This window comes from Mesocricetus auratus, unplaced genomic scaffold (genome assembly GCF_017639785.1).
Source record: "Mesocricetus auratus isolate SY011 unplaced genomic scaffold, BCM_Maur_2.0 Super-Scaffold_100007, whole genome shotgun sequence".
NCBI lineage: Eukaryota > Metazoa > Chordata > Mammalia > Rodentia > Cricetidae > Mesocricetus > Mesocricetus auratus.
In genome coordinates this window covers 7,032,311-7,045,662 of record NW_024429191.1, presented here as the reverse complement: position 1 = coordinate 7,045,662, position 13,352 = coordinate 7,032,311, and the positions used below count along the sequence as shown (strand labels likewise).

At 41.6% G+C, this 13,352-nt stretch overlaps 1 protein-coding gene across 9 annotated transcripts in view; it reads left to right on the top strand.

Moving 5' to 3' along the window:
- The window catches only part of Ubn1 (ubinuclein 1), a 55,478-nt gene that overhangs the window by 12,099 nt on the left and 30,027 nt on the right, over positions 1 to 13,352 (top strand). For all 9 annotated transcript variants that reach the window (XR_005878107.1, XR_005878106.1, XM_040748127.1 and 6 more), the window contains 12 exons: positions 164 to 250; positions 846 to 941; positions 1,254 to 1,388; positions 1,952 to 2,055; positions 2,750 to 3,188; positions 7,787 to 7,857; positions 9,452 to 9,581; positions 10,779 to 10,897; positions 11,290 to 11,418; positions 11,599 to 11,745; positions 12,818 to 12,868; positions 12,965 to 13,007. Coding sequence is in view for 7 of the 9 variants with exons in the window: in XM_040748127.1 (XP_040604061.1) it covers positions 164 to 250; positions 846 to 941; positions 1,254 to 1,388; positions 1,952 to 2,055; positions 2,750 to 3,188; positions 7,787 to 7,857; positions 9,452 to 9,581; positions 10,779 to 10,897; positions 11,290 to 11,418; positions 11,599 to 11,745; positions 12,818 to 12,868; positions 12,965 to 13,007 (1,551 nt within the window). In the remaining 2 variants the exon portion in view is untranslated. The remainder of the gene's footprint in view (positions 1 to 163; positions 251 to 845; positions 942 to 1,253; positions 1,389 to 1,951; positions 2,056 to 2,749; positions 3,189 to 7,786; positions 7,858 to 9,451; positions 9,582 to 10,778; positions 10,898 to 11,289; positions 11,419 to 11,598; positions 11,746 to 12,817; positions 12,869 to 12,964; positions 13,008 to 13,352) is intronic.

The following is a 13,352-nucleotide window of genomic DNA, read 5'->3' as shown; positions in this document are numbered from 1 at the left end:
TTTTAAATGTTAAAACATGGTGTGATAGCAACATGTATTCTATCTTGCTATTTCTGAATAATAGTTTTCATTATAAGTGTTGGGTAGTCATTGAAGATTCTTTAACCAGGGCTATGGTTTTCTGTATGTGTGTGATATTTTTTGTGGAATGATCTCTTTCTAGAAAAAAGATGTCTTGGATCCTTTCAATGATGAAGAAAAAGAAAGGCATAAGGTGGAGGCCCTTGCACGAAAATTTGAAGAGAAATATGTAAGATTTCTATGTTTTTTGCAAAAGAACAACCTCATTATTGAGATCAGTCTCCAGGCATTTTATGTTCATTTAGTGGATTATCATATAATCAGAAGTGATCTGGAAATAGATGTAGCACTCATAGGAAATAGAAAACAGCTATTAAACAAATGAATTAAGGTTCAGAACTCTCATGTGGCAGGAGAAATTTGAGTGAAATGGGCAAATAAGGCCTTAGAGGATGTGTTTTGTTACAGAGCAAAATGATTCATTTAGTTCGTTCTTCTGTCTTAGACCATTTATGCAGGTATAAATCTGCCCTATTTTCAGAGGTCTTTAGAGGGGGTTGGGACATGTGTAAGGGTGTGTGTGTGTGTGTGTGAGAGAGAGAGAGAGAGAGAGAGAGAGAGAGAGAGAGAGAGAGAGAGAGAGAGAGAGGAGAGAGGAGGGGGAGGGGGGAAAGAGAGGAAGAGGAGAGGAGAGAGCCAGGGTGAGGGTAGTATGTTTTCAGTGCTTTTCACCCTTTTTAATCACTAGCTGATGAGACTCAAGGCAACATTTAATTCATTGTACTTATCAAAAAGCATGTGACTCCCTTGCTTTTAAATTTCAGGGTGGAAAGAAACGTAGGAAAGACCGAATACAGGATTTGATTGATATGGGGTATGGCTATGATGAGTCGGATTCTTTCATTGATAACTCAGAGGCGGTGAGTAGTTAAAGAATGTATGATACTGATAGTGGAACAGGGTTGTGACATCTCAGTTTGTCCTCTTGGCACAAACAGCCCTGAACTTGAGAGGAAGGGACTTCCTGAACCCAGGCTTTGGTTTTTTTTTCACATGAAAATAACAACCTCTTCTTTATAAAACACCTAGTAGCTTGCATATAAGTGATTTGAGGAGAAGGATGTCTTGGCATGGTGTATGAAAAGTGTCAGAAAATCCTAGTTGCATCTCTTAAGATATGCTTTGTACCTTGAACCAAAAATGGGAGCTGATGGTATGTTTTCCTCCCTTAGTATGATGAACTTGTTCCTGCTTCTTTGACCACAAAATATGGAGGATTTTACATTAACTCGGGAACCTTACAATTTAGACAAGCTTCAGAATCTGAGGATGACTTCATTAAGGAAAAGAAGAAAAAATCTCCGAAGGTTAGGTTATTCTTTCTTTTGTATTTCAGGAATATTTTTTGATGTGACTGTGAGATCTCTTATGGTGACTCAGGAGACTGGTGGAAAGGTAGAAATGTCTCAACATGATGTGACTATGGGGTACTGGTCAGGCCTCAGTCATTTCATTCATGTGGACCAATGAAGTATACCCCACTCTTACTGGCGTCTTTAATGGGGACTTGGAGAGGACTTTAGGTTTAGGGCTTGTCACCCACTGAAAACTGTTCAGCCTTAGATTGATCATATTTTTAGAGTCTGCCTACCACTGCCCATTATTTAAAATAAGAGGGCCCACCTACAGCTCATTTCAAATCTGTCTCAGAACAGCCACCATGGTTCCATTTAGGTGTTTTCAGGAAACACTATTGATTGGATGCTATAGGTTCATGTCCAGGGACTGCTTTGAGAGAGAAGCATTTTTGTTCATGAAGGAAATGAAATGGGTCTAAAAATGTACCTTACTCGGAGCAAAGCCAGTGCTGTCTAGTGTATTTTCTTTCTGGCTCGGAGTTGTATAACTGTACCTTGTCTTTAATTCTCAGAAGCGGAAGTTGAAAGAAAGTGGTGAAAAGATAAAGAAGAAGAAAAAAGATGACACTTACGACAAGGAGAAGAAATCGAAAAAGTCCAAGTTTTCCAAAGCTGGGTGAGAGGCAGCAGCTTTTCTCTAGGATAAAGTCTGGCCTATGAGGGCACAACACTTGGGAGCTGACTTGCCCTCTCCCTCTTCCCCAGCTTCAAAAGAAGCAATAGGGCCTGGCTCTCCTTTCACCTCTCCACTGACAGGGTGGTTCTGGGCATAGTCAGCCACTCTCATCAGTGTGTCAGATAGCCTGTGTGCCCGTGCTCCTGTCAGTGTTGGCAGCTGCTTCTGTCACCGCATGATTGCTGGTGTTCCTTGTTCTCTTAGAACTCTTCTCTGCCCCAGTTTTTCTGTCTTCTGCTGTTTTCTTATGTCTATGGTCGTGATTCCTACTTAGTTAGCCCAGCTGCCTTCAAGTTGTTGCTGTTCTTCTCCAGTTCTCACGCTTTCTTCCTTGAAATACTTTTCTTGTCCCTCCCATTTTTCGCTAACTTTTATTTAAACCTGGAAATGGTTCTTAAAAGTCTGCTGAATATTTAGCTTATATGACACGGTGTTGCTAATTTCTATTCACACTCAAGCTTTGGCCCAGCAAGAATGAATTCTCTATGCCAAGAGGATGGAGGCATGCTAACAGAGTGGACTGACAGAAAAGAGGCTTTCGTGGAGACCATTTCCTGGGAGCAGGGATGAAGGCTGCTCAATTTCTCATGGAGAGTCCTGCAACCTGAGTAATCAGTTTCCCTCTTGCTTGCAGCTTCACAGCCCTCAATGCCAGTAAGGAGAAAAAGAAGAAGAAGTACTCTGGGTCGTTAAGTGTTAGAGAGATGCTAAAGAAATTTCAGAAGGAGAAAGAGGCTCAGAAAAAGAGGGAGGAGGAGCATAAGCCTATAGCTGTGTCGTCAATAGAAGTTCAGGGCCTGAGGGAATTGGAGAGCACTTCTGACCCCTTGCTCTCACTCTTTGGCTCCACTTCTGACAATGACTTGCTCCAAGCTGCCACTGCCATGGACTCCCTGACAGATTTGGACTTGGAGCAGCTGCTCAGTGAGTCTCCAGAAGGAAGCCCTTTCCAAGATATGGATGATGGAAGTGATTCCCTTGGAGTGGGATTGGATCAGGAATTCAGGCAGCCCTGTTCCTTTCCCGAAGGCCTGCCAACACTCCTGGAGAAGCGTGTTAAGGAGCTGGCTCAGGTATGGGGACACAGTATGGCTGAGTAGGTTGGTATTAGCTCTACATTTTTTTTTTTTTTTTGGTTTTTCGAGACAGGGTTTCTCTGTATTGTTTTTGGAGGCTGCCCTGGCACTCACTCTGTAGGCCAGGCTGCCTCCTGAGTGCTGGGATTAAAGGCGTGCACCACCAGTGCCCGGCTAGCTCTATGTCTTGTGACATTTGATGCCCAAGAAACCCTTAGTGAGTTGGAAAGTAAAAGTGTAAAGTTTCCAAGTTCTTATCTAATCCTAGGAGGATACAGTGTAAGCTTTGTGCACCAGGCTGCATTTTTTCACCTCTCTCAATTCTTTCACTTCTGGAAATTTTACTTTGGGGAGATTTTTTTTCTCTTGTTCTGTTTTCTATTAGTTTCTTTCTCATAGCTCACCTTTGCTTTTGTGGTTGATCAGCCCTGCTGTTGGCAGCAGGCAGCTGAGGTAGAGTGTCATCTTTGAATTCTTCCAAAGATTTTGAAAATTTGCTGGTTTGTAAACACATGCATAAGCGCACAGCACATGCTTACCTGCCACTGGGTTTACTTGCTCCCTTGTGTTGGGGATCATCAGGTGTTCCTGCATGGTGACACATGGGAGCTTAACATTATGAGCACTGTTCCTGTCCCAAATGACAGCAAGCAGTCTTTAGCATGGAATAGCTGCTGTTTTCCTCCAGTGTTTGGAGTTGATTCCTAAGTACTAACAACTGTCAATTCAGTAATTTACTACTAGCTGTAATCTAACTGGGGACTATTAGTTTTGATACTATTGCCTTTGGTTAAAACTTTTCCCTCTAGGCACTATTATTTGGAATGTAGTTCCAGGAACATTTGTGCTCGACAGCTGTGTATTTTGAACTAGTGATTCTTGCAGCATTTTCAGATTGTGAGTAATATTTCATGTTTTAGGGCAGTGTAAATTGTCAGCTTCATCTAGAAATTTTATCTCACTTAGAGAAGATATTTAAACACAATATACAAAGCACATAAAACATATTATTTACATCTGTGGCTCCTCCATGTTGGCCCATGTGTAGTAATTCACATAAGTGTTCTTCTTGAATGTAATGCTTTAATGAATTGTGCCATGTCAGGAACTCATAGTATATCTTACTATATTTGTATTGTAGGGAGAGTAGTTGATTCTGCACTTGGCATGTTTGAGCATACTGTCTGTTGCTCAGAATTCATGTTTAAAAAATTGCTTCTTGTTCTTTTCAATGCTTTAATTTGTAAGCACATTTTTTTTTTTTGTAGTCTCTCAATGAAATGAAAAGGACTAGGCGATAGTAGATCATTGTTTATTTTACCGAAAAGTAAAAATTCTTGGGTATGCCCTTTCTTTCATAGTTGATTGTGACCAGAATAGTAACCTATTGTTTCACTTTTTTTGGGGAAAGGGTTTAGTGAAAATAAAGTGCCCCAACCTTGAAACAGGGTTGGACTGTGGTACAAGAAAGCCTCTCTGGGTAAACATGCTATTTGGCAAGTTGTCTCTTCTGAATAATGACTGCTGGGCATTACAGATTTTACTGTACCTGGAGCCCTTCATATGTGTGCATGGATATCTGGATAACTGGTCCTTTTTGACAATTTGCTGGGAAATGTAGTCTTTCCAGAGAAGAATGTGTTTGGACACAGACCATCACATAGAATTCCAAAAGCCACATGTAGATATTTGTATTATTTTGTTTGTTTCTCTATAGCTTTGGAGCCTGTCCTGGAAGTTGGTCCATAGACTAGGTTGGTCTTGAATTCACAGAGTTCTGTCTCCCAAGTTCTGGGACTAAACATGTGCGCCATCACTGCCAGGCTGATATTTGTATTCTTAATAAAGAGTTCTATGTTAGATCTTGAAATGAACATGGCATTTTAAAGATTATATTAGATAGCTGGGCATGATGGTACTTACCTATAAGCCCAATAGTTGGGAGGTGATAGCAGGAGAATTATGTTGTTCAAGGTCATTCTTGGCAACAAAGGAAGTTCTAGATTAGCCTGAGCTTTATGCGACTCTGTCTTGATCCCAAAATTAACTTGTTATGCATAATTGTTGGTAGCAGTTTAAATATTTCTCACTTTATTTTTTAACTTCCCTAATTTCATTTTCCTCTCTTTAAAAATAAGATTAGATAGATTTTAAATCTTGACTTTAGAAGAGATACATGTCCATTTCTTTCTTTTGTTTGTTTGTTTGTTTTTTTGTTTTTGTTTTTCGAGACAGGGTTTCTCTGTATTGTTTTGGAGGCTGTCCTGGAACTCGCTCTGTAGACCAGGCTAGCCTTGAATTCACAGAGATCCGCCTGCCTCTGCCTCCCAAATGCTGGGATTAAAGGTGTGCACCACCAACACCCGGCTACATGTCCATGTCCATTTCTATTGCTTAAATTAGAAAAGGAATCCTAAAACCTGTGCCTAGCCCACATATTATTCTTGACTAGGCTGGCTAAATGTCTCTTTTCTGATCTTGTCAGAACTCATACTTGCAACTGTATTCAGCCAGCACATTAGCCTAGTCAAGAGTCTGACTGAACCTCCTTATCAAGGCCTTCTGTAGATCATGGTTGTTTCACTGAGTTCCTCAACCTCATCTCAGATTTGGAATCCTGCTTCAGACTCCAGAGCAACTGGGATTATGGGTGTGTGGCACCAAGCCCAACTTCAGTTGGTCTTTAATTTGGATTTATTTTAAAATGTAGCCTCCAAGTAATCTATTATAAGACCAGATCCTCCAAAATATAACCTATGTAGTTAGAAGGCTTCAGAAAGAAACTTTTTAAAAAGTTATATAGGCAGAAAGCTTTTAAAATACTGGAGGTACTGGAGAAATGGCTTAGTGGCTAAAAAATAAATTTGTAACCTGGTGTGATACTGCAGTTCTCGGAGTAAAGGATGGAGAATCAAGAGTTCAAGGCTAGGAGCTGAGGGATGGCTCAGTGGTTAAGACTACTAGTTGCACAGCAATGAGGACCTGAGTTTTGGATTCTAGCACTTATATAACACAACTATTAAGTGTGGTCTAGCATGTGCCTGTAACTTTAGTGCTCTTGGGATGGGGTGGAACCAAAGGATCAGTGGGGTTTGCTGGCTAAAAAGCCTAGCCAAAATGACTGATCAGAGAAAGACCTCACCTCAAAGGAATAAAGCAGAGAGTGATTGAGATCACTTGACATGCTTCTCTGGTGTCTGTATGTGCACACATGTACACAGATAAACACCATGAGCATGAGAGCACATGCACACGGGTATACACACACACACACACACACACACACACAATGTACAGAGTTAAGTTTATCCTTGAGTTAATAAAAAAAATCCTGTCTCAGAAAAGGAAAATTTATTTGTAAACTTAAACTGCTGATGGGTCTAGTGAACAATGTAACATTTGAATATCTGTTTAAGGAATTAGATTGAATTGATTAAGGATACTTCTGAATCTTAGAACTAGTAGTATAAGTTTTTGTTTTTGGTTTTTCAGACAGGGTTTCTCTGTGGTTTTGGAGACTGCTGGAACTAGCTCTTGTAGACAAGGCTGGTCTTGAACTCACAAAGATCCGGCTGCCTCTGCCTCCCAAGTGCTGGGATTAAAGGCGTGTGGCACCACCACCTGACTTTGTGTTACTTTGAGAGAGCTGATGTTTGGGCCACTTCTCAAGAGTATACATTCCTCAGACCCAACTCCCAAGGTTGTGGTTACTGGTCTGGGAAAGCTGCCTAGGTAACTTCCATGTGAAGCCAAGAGTGAGAAGCACCAGATTTAGTCATTGTTCTGGTCACTTCAGGATCTCTAGGCTTGTTCCCAAGGTGTCATCTTCAGTATCATGTATTAATTCAGGAGTCTGGGAGTGAGATACCATAAGTATATTACAGATTTTCAAAGTATGTCTTAAAGTACTGAAGCTACACAGTAATCCTTTTGCAGTAGAAGGAGTCTCTTTGAGTATTAGTTATGGCTGGAGTACACAATATTTTTATTACTTTGCATAATTATTTGATTCATAAAAGCCTTTAAGTCAGTGGTTTTCCTTCAACTTGTGGGTTGCAACCACTTGGGGGTCTCCTAAGACCATCAGAAAGCACAGATATTTACGTTATACATCATAACAGTAGCAAAATTACAATTATGAAGTAGCAAAAGAATAATTTTATGGTTGGGGGGTCACCACAACGTGTAAAACTGTATTGATGGGTCACAGTATTAGGAAGGTTGAGAACCACTGCTTCAAGTCTTATAGGTGTGCTTTTCTACCATTGAAAGTATAGAAATCCCAGTTTACAGTGTAGTTGGTAAGAGTCTGGACACAGAAGCTGGATTGCTGGTTGAGTTGACTTCTGACCAGATACCTCAAGATCACTGCTTTTTCTTCCATGATTAGTATTGTAAGTCCCAAGAACTTGATCACAGTTGCTGTAACAGCTTTGGAATGACGTTAATCAGGGTGTAAGGTATAGTCAGGAAGATGACAGGGAGTGTTTTATTGGCAGGTACTCTTTGGGAGCAGTGATTCTGTACCTGCTTGTGAGTGTGAGAGATGCATGGAGAAAGGGCACTAATACTTGTTACTGTCTCCTGTGAATCAGGCTGCCAGAGCTGCTGAGGGAGAGAGCAAACAGAAGTTCTTCACTCAAGATATTAATGGTATCCTGCTAGAGTGAGTATTTGTTTATCTGTTTTTCTATTTAGACTGAAACAGGGACACAAGATCCCTGTCTCCATAAATGATAGGCCTTACTAATCTTCACCCACGAACATTATTAAAATGCTATAATATATGTATTGTCATGGCCTGTTGGAAGAGGATTACTTGACAAGTATGAAATGAAAAGAAAGAATCTAGATGAATGAGTGACAGCCTGGTAACCTGCATTGGGGTGCCTCTCAGGGTTCATCCTTATTTTTACTTGTATTTCCAGTACATTTCATCCCATCATGCTCTGCCCAGAGCCCCAAAATCTGAGGTACTTTGTTGTGTGAACTGGATTAAAAAGGACAACAGCAAGTATACAAATCTCTATGTCAGGCCAACAGAGGCTTTTGCCTATGTAAGAATAGTTGTCAGGACTTGAGAATGTTCCCACAAATGGCCTCCACTGAATCGGATGTGGATGGACCTTTTGGTTCAGGAAGCACAGGGCCTCAAAGAGCACCTGAGAGTTTTGTGCCAACAAAGAACCTATTTGAATGTGCCACATACAGAAAGCTCAGGCTTTTCCTGTTTGTCCAGCTGGAGAAACTAGAGAGGTGAGGATTTCCCTGATCTCATGATCATGGGTCAAGCTAGTAACTGAAAAATCAAAACATGCTTGAGAGGGTTGGAGAGATGGTTTAATGGATAGGAGAATTTACCAATGCTCCCAAAAAGGACCTGGATTTGTTTCCCAGCATCCACATGGTAGCTTACAACTGTCCTTAAGAACTGGCTCCTTAGCTGGGCGTTGGTGGCGCACGCTTTTAATCCCAGCACTCGGGAGGCAGAAGCAGGTGGATCTCTGTGAGTTCGAGGCCAGCTTGGTCTACAGAGCGAGTTCTAGGATAGCCTCCAAAACAATACAGAGAAACCCTGTCTCAAAAAACCAAAAAAAAACAAAACAAAAAACAAAAAAAAAACTGGCTCCTTAACTCTAGGTTCAGGGGATCCAGGAGTACTAGGCATGTACATGATAAACAATATATACATTCAGGCAAAATATCCGCATAAAAGAAAAATAAATCTTCAAAACATTACTGAAAAGTGTTTCCTGACTATCCCAGTTTATTACTTTTACTTTTGAAGCTTTTATGTTTTTTGTTGTTGTTGTTTATGAAATTTAATGCTCATACCTTTTTATCTTTGGCTCTGTTCTATTTCCCTTTTTTTTCCCAGACAGGGTTTCTCTATGTAGCCTTGGAACTCACTCTGTAGACCAGGCTAGTCTTGAACTCACAAAGCTCCACCTGCCTCTGCCTTTCAAGTGCTGAGATTAAAGGCACATGCCACCACTGTGTAGCTCTTGACTTTGTTCTTAGGTCTTGTCCTTGACCTAAGAGTCTTGACCATCTTTCCCCAGCCAAGTTCATTAAGTTTGAGTATTTCCTTATGTTGCTGCTTGAGATTTTGTTGCCGGGTTCACATGGTTACATTGTGTGACCATCAAGATAACCTTTAGAATGATTTTGTGCTTAGCTTTCTTCTCCAGTCTGCAACTTAAGGAAGAGGAAACTTGCAGAAAGCTGCAGGCCATTAATGACTGTGTTGTGTTCTTTAGCATAGAGGTTCAAACCCGGGAGCTGACTAGCCAAATTCGTTCTGGGGTGTTTGCTTATCTGGCTTCATTCCTGCCATGCAGCAAGGATGCTCTGGTCAAGCGTGCTCGGAAACTTCACCTCTATGAACAGGTGGGTAGCAGAGTCTGCATAGGGATCACATATGCTGCACTGTCTGTAACAAGTATTCTTCCCGCCAGCCTGGTCCCAGAGCTGCGTCAGTCCAAAATGATCACACAGGACACTATATTAATTATGAAGCTGTTGGCCATTTGCTTGGTTCCTTGTTGGCTAGCTCTGACTTAATTATTAACCCATAACTGCTAATCTAGTATTTCCAAGTGGTCTTCTCTTAGTGGAGGAAAGGGTCTGGACCTCTCCCATGTCATACATTGTAACTGACTGTGCCTCTGTTTCCCAGAATCCTCCTCGACTCCTAGTCCCACCTATTTGCTTCCCTATTGGCCAATACTTTATTTAATCAACCAATAAGAAGACAACATATACACAGATGGACTCCCCCCATCATCTCCTCTTCTCTGTCTAAATAAAAAGGTTTTAACTTTAACATAGTCAAATTATATATAACAGAACAGTTATCAAGTACTATAATTATAATATTTAGTCCATTAACATTTAGTAAGATTTAAAGAAAGCATTTTATCATCTATCTGTGTGAATCTAAAGTCTTATATATAACTTATCTTTTATCATTACTAAGGAAAACTATAATTATAACTAACTGTCTTCAACTCCATCAAAGACCACATAAGGATAATATAGAAACTCTAGAATTGACAGAGACATCTCGCTGCCTGGACAGTCACCTGAAGTTCCTCTGTAACATTGGGGCATTCATCTTCAGGCCATAGGCCACAGTGTTTCTGGCAAACTTCTCAGCAAAGTAGGAAATTTTAAACTGTCTATCTGTATTGGCAGTTTGCTAGTCATTTTTTTGTGTCCTGTAGAATGTCTGGCAGACTTGTCCGTGAAGCACGAACCTTGTAGGACTGTCCATCTTGTTTTGTAGGTTTAGCAGTCATTTTTCTGTAGGTCCTGTATGTCCAGTTTATACAGCAACAGTCAAACATTCCAGGCAAGAGCGGTTTCTTGCCCAATGGCTAGTTTTGCCATGTTGAAGGTAAACTCCATAATGAGTTTTTGTGATGCCCATCTTTTTTGATGTAGATTGGTGCTGCCAGGAGCAGACATTTCTCATTGTCAAGAAAAACCCTAAACCTTTTTCTGTCTCCTTTTGATAGCCCATTGTGGGTCCTCACTGTGAGAGTGGTACGTGAGCCAAAACTGTTCTGTGTCCTTCCTTCATAGGGTGGGCGCCTAAAGGAACCACTCCAGAAGCTCAAGGATGCCATTAGTCGGGCCATGCCTGAGCAAGTGGCCAAGTACCAGGATGAATGCCAAGCACACACACAAGCAAAGGTTGCTAAGTAAGTGTGTCCCATCTCACTTGGGTGTCATTATCTTCCTATATCTCGTCTACCCCCTCTTAAAATTACTTTTGTGTGTGTGAGTCTGTGTGTGGAAATGTGCATGTACCTGTAGTATCCAGAAGAGTCAGATACCCTGGAGCTGTAGTTACAAGTGTTGTGAACTGGGGTGCTGGAACTGAATTTGGATCCTCTGCAAGAACAGTACATACTCTTAACCACTCTCTGGGTCCCTGTCTCTTCTTTTTACACTTCTAAATATTTACTTACATTTCCAGCACAATTCTAGGCTTTTCAGCATTTTTTGATCTTAAATCAAGACTATTGTAGAAGGGAGAAAGGGAAAGTTGGTGGGCAGGAGAACCTCAGCATTCCTTCTGTTTCCTCTGTAGGATGCTGGAGGAAGAGAAAGACAAGGAGCAGAGAGAACGGATTTGTTCTGATGAGGAAGAAGATGAAGAAAAGGGGGGCCGGAGGATAATGGGACCCCGGAAGAAATTCCAGTGGAATGATGAAATCAGGTGTGCACAAACTGGGACCTTGCATCATTGGAGGGTTTGTGAGACCAGTAGCTGATCCTGTCCCCATATTGCTAATGAAGGTTAGGATTAATACTTACATGGGTTGCTGAAAGCGCACAGTAGCAACTGTGAAACAGCATTTGGGGTGGTGGGAGTTTCTGATCTCTGTCTGCTTTTCAGGGAGCTTTTGTGCCAGGTGGTGAAGATCAAACTGGAGAGCCGGGATCTGGAGAGGAACAGCAAGGCCCAGGCCTGGGAGGACTGTGTGAAAGCGTTTTTGGATGCTGAAGTCAAGCCTCTCTGGCCCAAAGGTTGGATGCAGGCCAGGTGAGGCTCTTGTGGTGAGGCAGATTAGTCTGCACTGACAGTGATACCTTCCCTCAGAAGTCACTGCCTTACTGGTTAAATTCTGATGTCACTTGAGTACCAAGGGACATACTGGGATATATAAAGGAGTCTTCGTTTTTTTTGTTTGTTTGTTTGTTTTGTTTTGTTTTTTTGTTTTTGTTTTTTGGTTTTTTTCGAGACAGGGTTTCTCTGTGGCTTTAGAGGCTGTCCTGGAACCCATTGCTTGGTAGTCCAGGCTGGTCTTGAACTTACAGAGATCCACCTGCCTCTGCCTCCCGAGTGTTGGGATTAAAGGCGTGCGCCACCACCGCCCGGCTAAAGGAGTCTTCTTAACCTAGAAGAGAGATCTTTAGAATTCAGTCCTTGTCCCACTTTAGTGGGAGGATTGGCTGCGTTCTTGTTTCTTTACAGTATAGGCTTTGTTGTTTTGATGCAATGGCTGTATCAGAGGCTGAGATGGAAGTCATCTTGGGAACTTCCTCATGGTTCCAGAAAGTTTACAAGGAGCAGTGCTGACTCCATGCTGGAGTCTAGTGTTGGGCTTCTGTCCCAGAAACTCCTTCACATGTGTTGCCACCCATGAATGGAACATGTCTGCCTTATGGAGGGCATAGGAGCTTAGATAAGGATAGTGATTCATCAGTGATTTGGACAGATGACGGAACCTTGGGAATTACTATTCTCTCCTTGTAGGTTAGGTTATATAGAGATAATTTTTCTTGAGTTTCTCTGAAAAAACTAAAGGGCATGCTATGTGTGCTACTTCACGTTTTCTCCTTAGGTCAGTTTAGATTACCAGTAAGAACAGCACCACTGCTTTAGGGAATTTGTGGCTATGTGAGCTTACAGCACAGCCATTGACTTTCTTGGTGAAGCTCAGATGTTTGGCTTTACATGAGTTGGTAAGGCCATATTATGCCCCTCAGCTAGACTGTGGCTCTCTAGTCAGCTAGAATAAATGCTACTTAGTACCAGGACCTCCAGGAAAGCTCTACAAGCAGAGTTGTGGCATGCTAAGGCAGATATGATACACCAGCCCTTTTTCTTTCAGGACTCTATTTAAAGAGAGCCGTCGAGGCCATGGGCACCTGACATCACTCCTGTAAGTACCTCAGAATTTTATTTTTTGGGACACTACTATTTAATCTTCTTTTGTGTATCTCCTTTGAACCATTTCTGTGTTCATTTCTTTGAACAGGGCTAAGAAGAAAGTAATAGCTCCCTCAAAAATCAAGGTGAAGGTGAGTCAGCTTGCTCTGGCCATGTGCCAACTGTTCTGAAGCCAGGCTCAGTAAATCTCTTGAGTGATCATGGCAGCTTGATAAGCTTCATTGAGAATAGTTATTCAGATGGCACCTTTGAACAAGACATACCCGAGCTGAGCCACTTAACCCTTTCTAGCCTCAATTTTTCACTCCAATACTCAGCCAGCCCAATTCCTATGGGACTCAGTAGAATTTGAAGCAGCTCTGAAGGAGTGCTCTAAGGGTCACTGTAAATGTGAAAGCTCAGCAGTATAGTAGACCTCTTGGGGAGGAAGTATACTCCTGTGGGCCAGATAGTTTGTAGCAGTAGCAGGGAGAAGT